At 43.6% G+C, this 16,547-nt stretch overlaps 1 protein-coding gene across 1 annotated transcript in view; it reads left to right on the top strand.

Annotated features, from left to right (window-relative positions):
• Window positions 1-16,547, top strand: part of HDGFL3 (HDGF like 3) — a 41,047-nt gene that overhangs the window by 16,076 nt on the left and 8,424 nt on the right. The window contains exon 2 of the mRNA XM_026677056.2: window positions 10,421-10,497. Coding sequence (XP_026532841.1) covers window positions 10,421-10,497 — 77 coding nt within the window. The remainder of the gene's footprint in view (window positions 1-10,420; window positions 10,498-16,547) is intronic.

Raw genomic sequence — 16,547 nt, forward strand, 5'->3', positions numbered from 1 at the left:
TTCCCCCAAAGACAAAACTAATCTAATCTAAACTAAACTAATCGAGGAGAGAAGCAACCTAGAATTAAGAAGAAATTTCCTGACAGTTAGAACAATTAATCAGTGGAACAACTTGCCTCCAGAAATTGTGGGTAATCTATTCTAGTGAATTCAACTCCTGAAACAAAACTGCTTGATCTAATGGCCTTTTTTCTCTTGGTCTCATGCAAATCAAGCGCAACAAGGCTTGGGTTATCCGCATGTCTTGTAATAAAAAATGTTGGCAAGACATCTAATAGTAAATCACTTAGTAGTGCAGATTGGAATATGCATGAAAGTCTCCAGAAACTAGTACAGCTGAGGAGTTTCAAGGATAAACATTAGATTGTAAAGCATTCAGAGTCCAATGAACAAAAAGAGAGTTCTATAAAAGGGAAGTGAGGCAGAATTTTATTTGGTTTTTTTTTAAAGCTTTCTGTGCCTGTTTTGCTGGATTTTGTAAAGTTTTGAATGAGTCAGATTTAAGGCAAATTAAAAAAAACTTTGAGATAGTGAAAAAACTAACTTCAAAGTTCACTTTCATTGTTGTGGATTGTTAAGAACAACCTACAAAATCTGTGTCAAAGCTTCTCTAATTTTGTAACTGCATTTGCAGGGAATAAAATTTTGAATATTCGTATATAGATAGCATGGCCATTGCTCGCTTGACAAGACAGAATTTAACAGATTGGGGAGAAGGCTATGGTAGATTTCCAGAAATTAGAATTCCAGTGCTGTGAATTCTGGTTTTGTATTTGTTCTTTTTAAAGCTCTTTTTAAGCTTTTAAAATTTATTCAGAGAATAAGTGTTCAGTGTTGCTATCAGAATAAATAAACTCCCATTTGAGGTTCTAAAGTGGCAACGTTAAGTGTAGACAAAGGTAGCTGGTGCTAATAAAGAAGATTATTTGATGCTTCTGTGTCAGGTGCAAAGAATCAGGACCACACAATACATTCTAGTTAAGCTGATTTATTGCTTGTGCCTATATGCAAGAATCTAATCAACTAATGGTCAGTCTTAAATTGACTCTAGAGACAGAATTCAAGAGAGGTTGGATTTAGACCACTTGTGGGAATGTAACGACTCCAAGCTAATTCCTCTCTTGACTTCTCCCCATCTCGGCTTTGCCTGCCCTTCTACTACATTCTGTGTATATATCCATATCTAGGTTGACCGAACATTCAGAGAAGTTGTTTTTCAAGGTGGATCTTTGTTATGCACATCAAAGAAGAGCCTAAAGGGGAAATAGCAATAGCACTTAGACTTATATACCGCTCCACGGTGCTTTATTTACATCACTCTCTGAGTGGTTTACAAAGTCAGCATATTGCTTCCAACAATCTGGGTCCTCATTTTACCGACCTCAGAAGGATGGAAGGCTGAGTCAACCTTGAGCCCCATTAGGATCGATCTCCAGACTGTGGGCAGAGTCAACCTGCAATACTGCATTCTAACCACCGTGCCATCACAGCTCCTTCCATAGAGTTTAGTGAGCCACCTCACTCAGAAGAGGTCAGAATATAAGCTTGAGTCAACTCCAATGTACCACCAGCCTTTACTGCTGTTCTCTCAGATTAGTCTGGGACTTTCAAACCCACACCTGAAGCAGAATATACACTGTGGTTAGCTACTCATCTCTCTTTTAAATCAGCTAATTAATTGTTCCGTTAGATCCATATAAATAGCCGTATCGCTCCCCAGCTACACTGAGGAAATACAACTTGTGCTGTATTCAGCCGAAGAGGCTGTTTGTTGTTACAAGAAAATATTGTGTTTGTTAACTCTGAAGTTGCAGTAACACAACAGAATGCATATTGTCTACCCTGTTTTTAATGATTCAGCCTCACTGATCAATTGGTTCTAACTAATCACAGTACTTTAGCTGATTAATCTAGCAGGCCTAATGTTTCCTTTCATAGAGAAATATAACAGGAAATTGTGTGAGTAAATGATAAAGAAAGTTACATCAATAAATCTGAGGCCATTTAAGAAATAAGTGAGAGTAAGGGTTGCTGGGAATTAGCAATCTTATATATTTAGTCATTGATTTTTTTTAAAAAAAAAGTACATTTTTTTCTGTTTCAAAATTAAGGACAATGAATCAAAAGCAAAAAACACCTAAACATTTATGTAGAATTTTAGCGGAGAAACACCTGCTCCATATAAACTATTATTATTAGTAATTATTAGTTAAATTTATTGGCCACCCAAGTCCTACAATATTAATAACTATTACTTCATGGTCACTCTGAATAATTGAAGCAATAATAAACAGTAAGTGGCCAAACTAGTAGAATTGGAAATCCCAAAACTTACACCCTAAGGGCAACCACAGTTATAATTCCACTTCTGTCCTCTAGTTCAGCGGTCGCCAACCGGTGGGCTGTGAGAAAATTTTGGTGGGCCACAGAGAAATCTCACCCCCAGAGCAGCCCCCCCCCAAGCAATTAATCCAGGCTGTGCAGAAACACAAGGCTGCTCAGCCCACATGGCCCACGGAAACCCTCCCTGCCCACTTGTCTGCTAAGTTGCTATTTTTCGTTTTTTCCGACCATCATCTGTTCTGCTCTGCCGGGAGATTTAGATTAGCTAGGAAGCAGGAAATGGTTGGATTTCTTGCTTTCTAGCTAGTCTTTAGATCTTTGGCTCAGCACAGCCGAACCTCCCTTAGGACTGAAGGTTTGCTTGCAAGCAAATTCGGTGCAGACTCACGGCAAGCAAATTTGAGAGACTGAGCTAGCCAATGGCAGATAGATAGATCACTGAATGAATCTGTGATTCTGTGAGCAACTCAATCTGCCTGCCTGCTTTGCCTGATTTTGGGTAAAAGCTGCTCTTTTTTTTTAATAAAAAATTCAATATTTATATAAATATTTATAATATTTACATACAAGCCGTGCCCAGCCAGTCACATGATCACCAAGCCATACCCACAAATTAGGCCACGCTCACAGAACCAGTTAGTGGTCCCTGGGATCTAAAATTATGAGTTTGGTGGTCCCTGAGGTCCAAAAGGTTGGCGACCCCTGCTTTAATTATAAACGGGAATCTTTTGTACCTTTGTAAACAATATCACATTAAAAGAGATTGTCTGTATGAAATATTCAGAAAAGGAGAAAAGCCAACCGGGATATAATTGTGCCAAAGAGCTGAAAGTTATGGTTTTGCCCCAAAGCAAAGATTCTTGCAGTGTTTACCAACTGCTCACCCTCTAATGTTGAACAGTTAAAAGTGGATCCAGCCTTTAATGATTTTTTGGGGTGGGGGGAAACACTGAACTATGATTTATCTTTTGGAAGAATGGATGTCACTGTCAGAACTCTGGCCCATGGGGTTCTTAAATTGTAGCCTGTGTATTATTATTTTTTAGAGAATTTTGACATTTTCAAAGCTGGGCTCAGGATGATACAGTGGTGGTGGGAAAGAGTGAACTCCAGTGTGAAGCACACTCAAGAGATCAAGATTCACGCAGGCTTGATTGAGTTTTGAAACTGAGAATTGGAGCTCAGAGCACAGAATCTAACTGTACAGCCTATATTATAAGAATGTTGAAAACCTACCAGCATTTATTCTTGCTTCCCTATACAGAAGAGAAGCAGGGAGAAATGCTGCTCCTCTTCCCTTCCCCTATACAAAAGAGAATCAAGGTAGGGAAATCTGAAGTTACTTTCTCACACTTTCCTGTTCATGCTTTACTAACAGTTGCTGCTTAGTTTAGATTAACAGACTTGGAAGGGACCTTGTAGGTCATCTAGTCCAATGGCCACCCAAGCAGGAGAACCTACACCATTTCTGATAAATGGCAGTCCAGTCTCTTCTTGAAAGTCTCACGTGATGGCGCTTCCACAACTTCCGAAGTCAACTTCTGTTCCATTGGTTGATTGCTCTCACTGTCAGAAAATTTCTCATTTCCAGGTTGCATTTCTCCTTGGTCAATTTCCATCCATTATTCCTTGTCTGGCCTTCAGGAGCTTTGGAAAATAGCTTGACCCCTTCCTCTCTGTGGCAGCCCCTCAAATATTGGAAGACTGCTATCATGTCTCCCCTGGTCCTTCTCTTCCCTAGATTAGCCATGCCCAATTCCTGCAACCGTTCATCGTATGTTTTAGCCTCCCTGCCCCTAATCATCTTGGTTGCTCTTCTCTGCTCTTTTTCTAGAGCCTCAACATCTTTTCTCCAGGGTCATCTCTGTCTCCTCTACATATGGCTACTATATGAGGGGTGTGTGTGCTTTGAAGTCAGTTGTTGACTCCTGGCAACTGCCTGAACTCATCCCAGCAGTTTCCTTAGCAAGATTTCTGGAGGAGTTTCACCATTATCTTCCTTCTAGGACTGAGGGGAAAAAAAGACTGGTTCAAGGTCACCCAGCTTGCTTTGTGTCTAACATGGGACTAGAACTCCCAGTCTCCCAGTCTCTAGCTGGATGCCTTCACCACTATACCAAATGGGTTACTGTACAGTCTGTATAAGACACTTCTATCATAAGTGTAGAAAAGTCAGGATAACTCTGAATACCAATTCCTGTTTCATTTCATTCCTATTTCTTATGTTATCTACCTTTACATTGTATGTTGTTTTATTACCGAGTGACGCTCAACCCTAAAATGCAGTTGACCAAGAGATGGCTGCAAAGGGTTGCAGACACCTTAACTCTCTGCCGCCGTCTAGTGGTCATCTGGAAAGGTTTCAGCCAGGTCGGGCAGAGGTGTCTCTTGCATAGTTTAGTTTACTTTATTGTCATTGCACATTGTACAACAAAATTAAATACCATCTTCAGTGTAGTATACAGTAGAATTCAAAAGAGCTACTGCCCTGGTATAGAAGCTGTTTTTCAGCCTATTTGTCCTTGTTTTTATTATCCTGCAACATCTGCCAGATGGTAATAGTTCAAAAAAAAAGGGTGCCCAGGATGATGATATTGCTGCCCACACTGTCTCTTACTGGCAGGGGACCTCAACGGTCCATGGACAAGTACCGGTCCGTGGCATGCCAGCAACCCAGCCCTGCAAACAAGCAAAGCCCCATCCGTGGAATGCAGGCACCACGCAAAACCACGCCCTCTCTGGTCCACAGAAAAACCTCTCTCCATGGAACCAGTCCCTGGTGCCCCAAAATTTGGGAGCCACTGACTTACTAGAACAACCCAGGCAAGAGCTAAATCCTGATCATGCTAAGGGTTCCATGAACTGCCCTCCCTTCCCAATTCTCCTAATTCGAGCATCAATCTTAACAGCAGCATAAGATCTATTTCTCCATAATCTTCAGCCTCCGGTTAGATGAAGGCTATTATTTTCCTAGACAGTGGGAGGGTTGATGCACAAGGGGAAGAGAACCAACAAAGAGAATTTTGCTGCTAATTGCCGAATCTCTAGCCTGCTGGTGGGGTTGTGTTACAGCCGGCACTTGGGCAGTAGTTTGTTTTCTTTCTCAAAGCAGCCAGGAGTGTGGAGGTTGTCATGCGGCAGGGGTGAACACAGACATTCGCCTGTCCCTCCTTTGTTCCTGTGTCTCAGTGTTGGAGAAGGCTGAGTGTTCAACTCCCCCCTCCCTCTTTCTTTCCCCCTTTGGGTCCTGCAGGCAGTGGAGAAGAATTGCCAATGCAGCCTCGGGAAAATGACGGCTGCGGGGAGAATAACTTGGGCGTTGGGGCAGAGGGGCTGCCAAGATTGTCACCTAATCTGGCCAAGGCTGCGTGTGTCCTAGTTGTTTTCATTTTCTCTCTCTCACCCTAGCTGATTCCAAGGGGAATTAATCCCATACTCTTTGTGTTTGAAAGGACACAGCTCGCCACAGAGGGCAGGCAGCGAGCCAGCCGTGTCCATGCTTGATTAAAAGGGCCACATTTTGGTTTTTTCCCCATTTTACAAGGCATCAGTGCTTGTGTCCGCCAGGTTGCTTTTCTGCAATGATTGGGCGGGGGAAATGTCAATCCAATGGCGACAATGCAGAGGGCCCCTCCTCCAAATTTATATTCCAGAAGAGGAGGAGTCTTGCATTGCTCTGCATTGATTGGCAGTTCCACCACCCTCCATCACACACTCCCCTCCCCTCCTCCAGTTTCCAGTGTCACTGATACAAAGGGACATCAGCTGTCTTCGCCTTTTCCTGCGCACACCATTTAACCACAACGGGAAGGGTGGAGAGAACCGTATTCTCCAGCCTGGCCCTGAATCTTATGAGACTGAAATTCCCGAACAACATTGAACTGGGAATCCTGAACCTGGAAATTCCAGACCGTCACGAAGAGGCTGTGAAGACACAAATTGCGTGTCTTTTGCCTAATGACATTGACACACGTTGCTGTCTTGTCTTCTATTGCAGAATATGGCAGGGCTGTGGTCCTTTCTAATGTCAGGAACAACATAATTTAAAGGAAGCTGATGCTTCATCCTTCAGGGTTGTTGGAATTGGTATCGCACTTCCCAAATGAACCAGAGCAAACTGTGCTCCTGATGGATGTTTACTTAAATATTAATCCCAATAAGATCGGTGTAGTTTCTCTCCCCCTGCCCCACCAAACTCTGCCCTTTGCAACACATCTCTCTCTCCCTCTCCCTCCCTCTCTCTCTCTCTCTCTCTCTCTCTCTCTCTCTCTCTCTCTCCCTCTCTCTCTCTCTCTCTCTCTCTCTCTCACACACACACACACACACACACACACACACACACACACGAACTGGCTCGAACCTGTTCTCCTGTTTCCAAAAAGCTTTAAACATTTTCCCACAAATCATGGGGTTAGTATAAGGCTGGAAACTCTGGAGTTTGCAGAGTTCTTGATGCTCTCTAAACTTGGCTGTTTTCTTGCAAATGCTTCATTCTCCAACTAGGTAACACCTTCGGGGTTTTTTTTTATAAACAAAGAGCATAGCCTACCCCTTTCTGATGCTACCTAATTGGATAATGAAATGTCTCCAAGAAAATAGCCAAGCCCAGAGAGCACCAAGGACCTCTTCAACTCTGAGCTACAAATATTCATTTCTGTACAATTTGTTGGGTATGTGGAGATGTGTTGTGTTTGGGAACCAGGAAGGGTTTGTTTGCTTGTTTGTTTTTAGTTAATTTGGTCGGGGGGGGGGAGGTTTTTGATGCTTTTTACTGTCTTTATTGTTTTGTGCTTATGAGCCACTCTGGCTTACACAGATCTTTTAAATAAATAAACAATGAGCCAATTTAGTAAGTGTGGATCTGCTTATTAAAAACATTATTTTCGAAGGGAACCTTCTTAAGTGAATCTGCCAAGTGGAAAAAAAAAAGAGGAGCTGTATTCCACTTTAAAAATGGAATAAAATTCCAATTTTGCAAAAGGCATTTTAGTTGCATCTTTGGACTCTGGGCTGTTTTTATGTTTTTTTAATAGCGAAATTGCTTGGGAGACTTCTCACTTACTTTTTTGAGTGTAGTTGTGGATAAAGTGTTGTGTTGTTAAGCAATCATATTATAGTATTGTTATACCATACTAGTGAGCAAATGGCTGTTTGTAACAAAAGACCTTTAAAAAAAACCACCCAACCATGGAAAATTTCCTCTCCTTTAAAAAAAAACACCCTTTGATGCTTAAGCAATTCTTTTCATCTTTGAGAGTAAACAACATGCTGCAAACACATTGCTAGTTTTTAATCATTTCCTAGCAATTTTATATTTATTTTAGCTTTTTCCACAAGAAGTCTGTGGATCCCTGTCCCTCAAGCTTCAATCTAATGGGGTGTATGAATTCAAAAGGTAGTAGTTTGTTCAAAGTGTCAAGTTTAATGGGATGTGCGAACCAGGTCTTCCTAGTCCCGTCTGAAACTGTAGCTCTTGAGAGTGGAGGTTTGTTCTCCAAGCTTGTGGGTGTCAGGATTCTGGCAGTTACCCCCATTTAAATCATGAGTCTCGAGCCAAACTTCCAAAACTTCAGAAGGATTTATTGGGAGTTAACATGTCCGGCACTGCCTGGGTGTAGCCGATGCTGAGACACATCATTCATTGTCACCCTTGACCCTGGTTTTCCCCTACCTCCTTGGTGTATCGTAATTCATATTCTCCAATGGGACACATCCATAGCCAAGAGTCATCAGTCATGCTCTCCAGTTAGAATTTTGTGCATAAGAAACTTTGGTCACCTAGTTACTATCTTTGAAAACATTTATGGAATGCAGTTTCGGTTTTGCAAGCTGCTGCACTGCTCCCCCCTCCCTTGGAAACTCTAAAAAGATCATAGAAATATTTTATGAGTTGACAGTGGGTTGGTTTCCAAAAATTTCATTACCAGGCTAATAAACATCTTCAGCAGAATTTAGGGGATTTCTGTGTTCTTCTTTTATAAGGGTTTCAGGCGTGGGTGTGTCAAGTGAGGGACTTGTGATGGGTCAGCTGTGATTCATCAGTGAGTCTTGTAACTCTTGCATCACATATTCTTGGAATTGTGGGAGATAAAATTATGGGAAGACCCCATAGGAGCTGTCCAGAGTTGTCAGGTTGGAGAAATGGACAGGTATGAATCTTGAGATACAGTAGAATCTCTGGTCACAACCGTAATTCGTTCCAGAACTTTGGCGATTTCTTTGTCTTCTAATGTTTCGTCTTCAGGAATTTCTGGGTCAGGAGTCATGTTTGATCGCCACCTAAATACGTGTTTGTGACCAGATTCAAAAACGTGATTTTTTTTTTTTTTTGTTGGAACTCGATTTGGTCGTGGTCAGAAGCATTCGTGACCAGAGGTTCAACTGTACCTTGTTCTGGGATTATATTTTAGAAGAAAAGAATGGAATGGAGGCTTATAAATATAAATAGACCTCTTTTTAAAAAAAAACAACTTATCCTGCAGGAAGTCTTTTATTTGTAGAAGGTTTGGACATTTTTTTTCTCTTGAAGGCTTCTAGGCGCAATTCATACTTCTGGTTACTACCTATAAAGATGTACACTGCATTAGTGTTTTACAAACTTGGCAACTTTAAGACGGGTTGCCTTCAATTCCCAGTACTGGCTAGGAAATTATGAGAGTTGAAGTCTACAAGTTTGAACTGGACTATACAGTGTAGAGGAGGTTGCCTTAAGGAATCCTGTATCCAAGCAGAATCTCTTCCTCCTGTTAAGACATCAAGAGAAGGTCTGTTCAAGGCAGGCAGGAACAGTTCAGAGGAGACAAGACGTTGCGAAGTAGACCGAGTCACAAAACAGCCATGGTAGGGATTCCAAGCACTGTTTCAGGGGAGAATAATAGATTCTTCTTTATTTATTCAATTTTCCTTTCTTTCTTGGTCAACTCAAAATGGCAAAGAGCCGTGGTAGCTTACTGGTTAGAATACAATATTGCAGGCTAACTCTGCTCACTGCCAGGAGTTTGATCCTGACCGATGCGCGGTTGACTCAGCCTTCCATCCTTCCGAGGTTGCTAAAATGAGGACCCAGATTGTTGGGGGCAATAGGCTGACTCTGTAAATCGCCTAGAGAGGGCTGTACAGCACTATGAAGCATATATAAGTCTAAGCCAGTGATGGCGAACCTTTTCGTTGTGGTGTGCTGAAAGCGTGTGTGTGTGTGTGTCAGCACCCACAATGCAATGAGCCCCGCCCCCCCCCTCTGCATAAGTGTGCAACCTCCCCTTTCCTGCACTGCACATGAGCGCGCCTCCTAGCTGATTTTCGGCCTGTTTGAAGCCGTTTTCGCTCTCCCGGGGGCTCAAGGGAAGCCTTTGCAGCCTTTGGAGGCTGAAAAATGGGCCCATTTTGGCACTTCTGGTTTCGGCACTTCCGGTATTTCCGGAAGGCCTGTTTTTCGGCCTCCAAAGGCTGCAGAGGCTTCTCTCGAGCCCCCAGGAGGACAAAAAAGGCCTCAAACGGACCAAAAATCAGCTGGGAGGCACCTGCATGCGCAGTGCAGGTAAGTTTGGCTGGGGCTCGCGTGCCTGCACAAATGGCGCTGCATGCCATCTGTGGCACGCGTGCCATAGGTTCGCCATCATGGGTCTAATTGCTATTGCTATTCATAACCTGATGTGCCCATTCCTGTTTTCTCACAGCAATTTCCTTGTGATGTAGGTTGGACTGAGAGAGACGGACTGATCCAAAGTCACCCAGCTGGCTTTTGCCCCTAAGGATGGCCTAGACCAGGGGTGTCCAGCCTTGGCAACTTTAAGACTTGTGGACTTCAACTCCCACAGCTTTGCTGGCTGAGGAATTCTGGGAGTTGAAGTCCACAAGTCTTAAAGTTGCCAAGGTTGGACACCCCTGGCCTAGACGTTACAGCCTCCCAGTTTTAGCCCAGGGCCTTTGCTGCCACACCCAACTGACTCTCAATCTCAGGGCCTGAACCTGGACTTGAATAGCCCTTCCCATTGTCCATTGCTCTATGCTCTTTGAGTCATGTGGTTCCTTTTATTGGACATTTATTGATGGATCGTTCTTTCTCTTTGACTGACAGATTGATGAACTCCCTGAGGGAGCTGTGAAGCCTCCAGCAAATAAATATCCCATCTTCTTTTTTGGGACTCATGAAACGTAAGTGAGCAAATTCCATAGTAGACCTTTTAAAAGGCTTTGGTGTTTAAGCATCTACTTATTTATTTATTAGATTTATTTGCTGCCCATCTCATTTCGAAACCTATTAGGATGTGCGAAACATCTTGAATACAAGTACTCCTCAGTTTATAACTGGTTGCTTACAGACCGTTTGAAGTTACAAAGAACCTCCTCAGTGATACTTAATAACCAAGTTCCAAAGTTCCAACAGCACTGACTTGCAATTATGACCATTTGATGCATCCTATGATCACATGACTGCTTAACTGATGTTTTGCTGAAAACCAGCATTTATGAGTCATGGTGGCACAGTGGTTAGAGTGTAGTACTGCAGGCTACTTCTGCTGACTGCCGGCTGTCTGCAATTTGACAGTTTGAATCTCACCAGGCTCAAGGTTGACTCAGCCTGCTTAGAGAGGGCTGTAAAGTACTGTGAAGTGGTATATATAAATCTGCTGTTAGGAAGGAAGGGAGGGAGGGATGGATGGATGGGAAGAGCAGGAAGGAAGGAAGGAAGGAAGGAAGGAAGAAAGATGAGAAGGAAGAAAGGGAAACGAGAAGAAGGAAGCCGTAGTGGCACAGTCGTTAGAATGCAGGATCACAGGCTAATTTTGCCCACTGATAGTAGTTTGATCCAGACTGGCTCAGGGTTAACTCAGCTTCCATTCTTCCAAGGTGGGTCAAATGAGGACCCAGATTGTTGGGGGCAAGAGGCTGACTCTGTAAACCGCTTAGAGAGGGCTGTAAAGCAGTATATAAGTCTAAGTGCTAGTGCTATTTATTTCTGGTTTTCAGCAAAACCAGCCCATGGCAAACAATTGGATAATTGGTTTTGCTTAACTGTCCATGGCATTTGCTTAACTATCACTGCAGAAATGGTTATAAAATGGGTCACACAGGTAACCTGCTTTACAGCTGTCATGACTTATGACCATAACGGATGGGCTCCTTTAGAGTCATAAGACAAGAAGTACTTATATGTTTTGCACATGCTGAAAAGGGCTCTTCTGGTATTATTGGAAATGTCATTGGTCTCAGAAGTCATCCAAGAGTCTAACAGCACTCAGAATTCTTCCAGCCTCGTTGAAAAACCATCAGGGGTAATAACAGCTGCTTTGAACACAAATAATAAGCTTGAAAGATTTCACATTCAAAAATAATTTGCAGATCTGCCTGCTTACGAAGGTTTCTTTTTTTGCTGTGATCTCAGACTGGGTTGCAGCTGCGTCAAGAGTTTCATGCTCTTTTTTTTTTTTTTGCTGTTTTCTAAGGGTTGGGAGGAAGGGTTGTGATTATTAGTTGCCTAATTGCCCCCTTGAATAATCTTTTCTTAATTGTGATGGGGGCACTTCTCAAAAGGGAGATGCTTTTAATGACCTGTTTCCTGAAATGGCAGTATTTTTCAGTTTGCATTTCTTATGGCAACGTATGAAAAGCAAAAAAATGAAAAAAAAAAAAATCGCAAGGAAACCTGTAATTACAGCCCCTTCAGTTCTCCCTTATCTGAAAAGACAGAGAGCAAATTAAGAAGGTGTGCGTTCATTCAGCGGGTCAGACCTTTAAATCCAGGAAATTTAATTTAATGCATTCTACACTAAACAGCGTGGAAAGGTATTGGTCATCCACGCCAGGGGTGTCCAACCTTGGCAACTTTAAGACTTGTGGACTTCAACTCCCAGAATTCCTCAGCCAGCAAAGCTGGCTGAGGAATTCTGGGAGTTGAAGTCCACAAGTCTTAAAGTTGCCAAGGTTGGAGACCCCTGATCCACGCCACTTAAGGAAAAAGCCTTCTCAACCCTTCGATTGCATCTGGTGAAGTGAGCTGACGCTTTTTCATAAGAGGGGTTACTCAGAAAAAGATGCTATCAGGCTCTTGAGTTTTGCTACCAGAGAAGACTGCCTTCCTCCTAAAATTACAGCAGTTCAGAAGGTAAAAAAATATGAGAAAGCAGCCCTCGCTGTAGCCTGCCGTAAAAATACCCCGCAGCTAAAGGAAAAGGTCAGAGACAGGATAGTCTCCGAGCACAGCATCCACCAGGGTTCTGCTTTGCTGCGGCGTGGATGGCTTTGCTGCAGCTCTCTGCCTGCGGAGTCACGACTGTTTCCTTGGCAGTGGTTTTAGGAGACACTGTCGTAGAGGACTTGATTGGCAAGGGTGGACTGTGTTTCATGAGTCACCGGATAAACACCGCTCACACATCGCGGTACCATCCAGATTAAATAGTGTCAATTTGATGGAGCTGCCGTAAGTTTCCTCGGCCTGAGTGGACTTCTAGACATGAGCCCTGCCAAAAATTCTCAGCAGCGGTTGCAAAAAGCCAGAGGATTCTGGTTGTTGACATCCTCCCAACTGGACGTTGCCCTTGCTTGATCTCAGAAGTGAGATGAGCCTCGGTGGTGCAGTGGTTAGAGTGCAGTACTGCAGGCTACTTCTGCTGACTTCTGCCAGCTACATGCAATTTGGCAGTTCGAATCCCACCAGGCTCAAGGTTGATTCAGCCTTCCATCCTTCCAAGGTGGGTAAAATGAAGACCCAAAATTGTTGGGGGCAATAGGCTGACTCTGTAAACTGCTTAGAGAGCGCTGTGAAGCACCATGAAGCGGTATATAAGTCTATGTGCTATTGCTATTTTTCTCTGCTGCTCCTCTGAAGAAGCATCATTCCAATTTCTCACAGAACCACCAAGAAACGTTCACAAGGCCAGGTTGAGTAAACAAGGATTCCATAGAGTTCTATCATTGCGATTGCTTTTGTGGCCCCTCTTTGATCTGTAGCTGAACAAATTGATCAGAATGTATGGTTTCAAAAAGCCTGCAAGAAACCGAGAGAACCAGTGTGGGGTAGTTGTGAAGGCATCAGGCTAGAAACCGGGAGATTCTTGAGTTCTAGTCCTGCCTTAGGCATGAAACCAGCTGAGTCACCTTGGACCAGTCAGTTTCTCTCAGCCCTATGAAGGAGGAGGAAATGGCAAACCACTTCTGAAAAATCTTGCCAACAAAAGTTCAGGGACTTCTCCAAGCAGTTCCTGAGAATTGGACATGATTGAATACAAGAGAGAGAGAGAAAAACCCAAAAAATTCATAAGAAGCCAAGAATAAGTTCTAGTGAATAATCCTAAATCGGGGGAGGAAGCAGCAACAATAAACTAGAGTGCAAAACTTGGAGCTCTCCAGATGTTGCTTCTCTGCAACTCCTGGACTCCTTCACTTCCTGTGTGTGAAACTAAACAGCCATCGTAAATCAATATGTCAGATCCTGGTTTCCTTTAGAGCTGGGGTCTCCAACCTTGGCAACTTTAAGACTTGTGGACTTCAACTCCCAGAATTCCTCAGCCAGCAAAGCTGTGGGAGTTGAAGTCCACAAGTCTTAAAGTTGCCAAGGTTGGAGACCCCAGCTTTAGTTTAGATTATGAGAAACCAGCTGGACTGCATGCCGGATGCTTAAATTAACCAGAGTTACAGAAAAAACCATGTATGCAACCAAGCCATACTTAGACAATCATTCTTGATTGAAGAGGGTGGGGTCACTTCCCTTTTTTCTGTCTTCTAAAAATGTACAGAGAAGAGAGGTTTCGGAATATATATATAGATGGTGTTCTCTTCACTGATGAATAACTGCAGGAGAAATCACCTGTGTCTTCCTAGCCAAAGTGGTGACATGAACACAATGTTATGCGATGGACCAGCATGTTGCAATGAGTTGGCAAGTGCTTTTTATGTCTCTTCACCACAGGAGGGCAGATCCTCCTAAACTTCTAACCATAAAAGAACTGCAGTTGTTTACAGGAAAAGAAACCCTGAACACGTAATTCCTTCCTTATTTAAGAAATGCATCATTTTCTCTCCGTTAAGTTGATGAGGGCATACTTTGACAATTAGAGCACATTTCTTCTGCCTTTTGGAGCACTCCTGGCTAATAGCTAAGATGTCAGCCATTCAGTAACATTGCCTGGTGGCAGCAGAGAGAGATGAACTAACCACAGAGAAAAGTGCAGCCGAATGACGCCAGGGGAGCTAATGTACCACAATCGGTGCAGTAACCCAAGATGTAAGATCAATTCATGTCCCCCAAGACACAATGTGCAAAATTTGGGGATAAACAAATGTCCTGCCAAAAATGTCTTTGCAACTCAGCTCTCAGCTGCTCAAGAAATCAGGAATCAAGGCTGTACAAATGAGAACAAGTTTATTTCATGCTAGCTCTCTACAAGAATGTGAACTACCCAAGATCAAAGGTGTTGTGAATGAATAAAGTAAATAAGCAATTCCACTGGTCTGAATTCTTGGCAGCGTACAATTACACCTTGCAACACCGCCCGGGGAAATCAATTCTCCACGCTGATGCATTGAGCAGAACACCGCTTCCAGAATCGGTTGAAGATCCAGCCCCTACCATCACAACGTTGCAAATTGAGACGCCCCACCTAAAGCAAGCCCAACCGAATGGGAAACTCCGAGAGGACCATGGTCCCGTATCCATATTGACTTTGCGGGGCCTACAAAAGGGCACACTTTCCTTATTACAGTCGATGCCTATTCAAATTGGCTCGAGATCCATCGAATGAGCACAACTACAACGGACTCAGTTATCAAAAAATTAAACAGGTTATTTGCCACACATGGTTTTCCGGACGTCCTCGTCTCGGATAACGGCCCACAGTTCACAGCATTACCATTTGAACAATATCTTGCTGACCGGGGCATCCGCCATGCGCTGACCTCGCCCGCGCACCCTGCGGCGAACGGGCGTGCAGAGCGCATGGTACAGTTTGTAAAAAAGACCCTCCACAAAATGGAATTCGGAAACATCGATGAGAAAATCAATCGGATTTTATTATTGCAGCACATCACGCCCCACAGCGTTACCAACAAAAGCCTACGCCGAACTTCTTATGGGGCGGAAACTACGATCGCACCTCGACCGGCTCCACCCCGCATACGCACCCGAAAAGCCTTTCGGCTCCAGCAGCAAATGCCGGGAATTTAAGGTAGGCGATTTAATCTTTGCCAAAAACTTCTCCGGCGACCCTTTATGGATACCCGCAACCGTTACCCACCTCACTGGGCCTAAATCTTACCGCCTGCTAACAGACGATGGGAGGGTGTGGAAACGCCACATAAGACCAACTCCGTTCGAGATTACTACCCAGCGCCCATGGCTCCCGGGTTCACCAACTGAGGGGGAGGAAATATCGAGGAAATTGACTTCGATATGACGGATAGCAGGCCAACGGAAAACCTACGGCCCAGCGAAGTACCAGGGATTGAAGCGGGAGGGAGTTGACTTTTCCATGGGACTTGAACATGGGGAAACCGAACTGCGAAACCCCGAAGAAACACTGATTGGCGGAGACAACAACAACGGAAGCAGCATGGAATCACCGTGCAGCGAAACGGAACTTAATAAAGATCATCCAAACGCTCCACCGGAACCGGACTTGAGAACAAACCCGGTGGAGCCACGGAAATCATCCAGACAGGCCGTTTTTGTTATTTTGTTACAGCTCCCCTCAAACGGAACCCAAGGGGGAGGGGTGTTGTGAATGAATAAACTAAATAAGCCCAAATGCAAAGCAGGTTTTGGAAGCCTGCACATTTGATTGGTCCTTGAACAGCGAACAAGGATTGGTTCATAAAAGCCCCTGATTGGCCAAACTTAGGACACTTCCTATTGGTTATTGGTTTGGACCTTATGCACTTATTATTGGTTAATAGGGTAGCAGCCAACCCTATAAAAGGGTTACTGCTGCCCATAGCCTTGCTCTGTTCTGTTCTATTTACTGTTAATAAAGAGTTGAAGTCACTGGTCAGATGTCTGGTCTCCATTACTCTCCAAACTTAACAAAAGGAAATTGACAGTAAATAGGAGTCAACAAATTCAAGGTGGACCAGAGTTATAGCTCTTGTGGGCATGAAGGGATTCCAAACTGATAACATGCTTAACCTCTCCCTCAGTTTGGTCATCTCCTACATCAGTGGTGTTAAAAATCAATTTCATGGAGGGCCGCATCAGGGTTGTGGTTGATCTC

This window comes from Notechis scutatus, chromosome 11 (genome assembly GCF_049901735.1).
Source record: "Notechis scutatus isolate UNSWTSFEM ecotype Mainland chromosome 11, rNotScu1.2, whole genome shotgun sequence".
In the NCBI taxonomy this organism is placed as follows: domain Eukaryota; kingdom Metazoa; phylum Chordata; class Lepidosauria; order Squamata; family Elapidae; genus Notechis; species Notechis scutatus.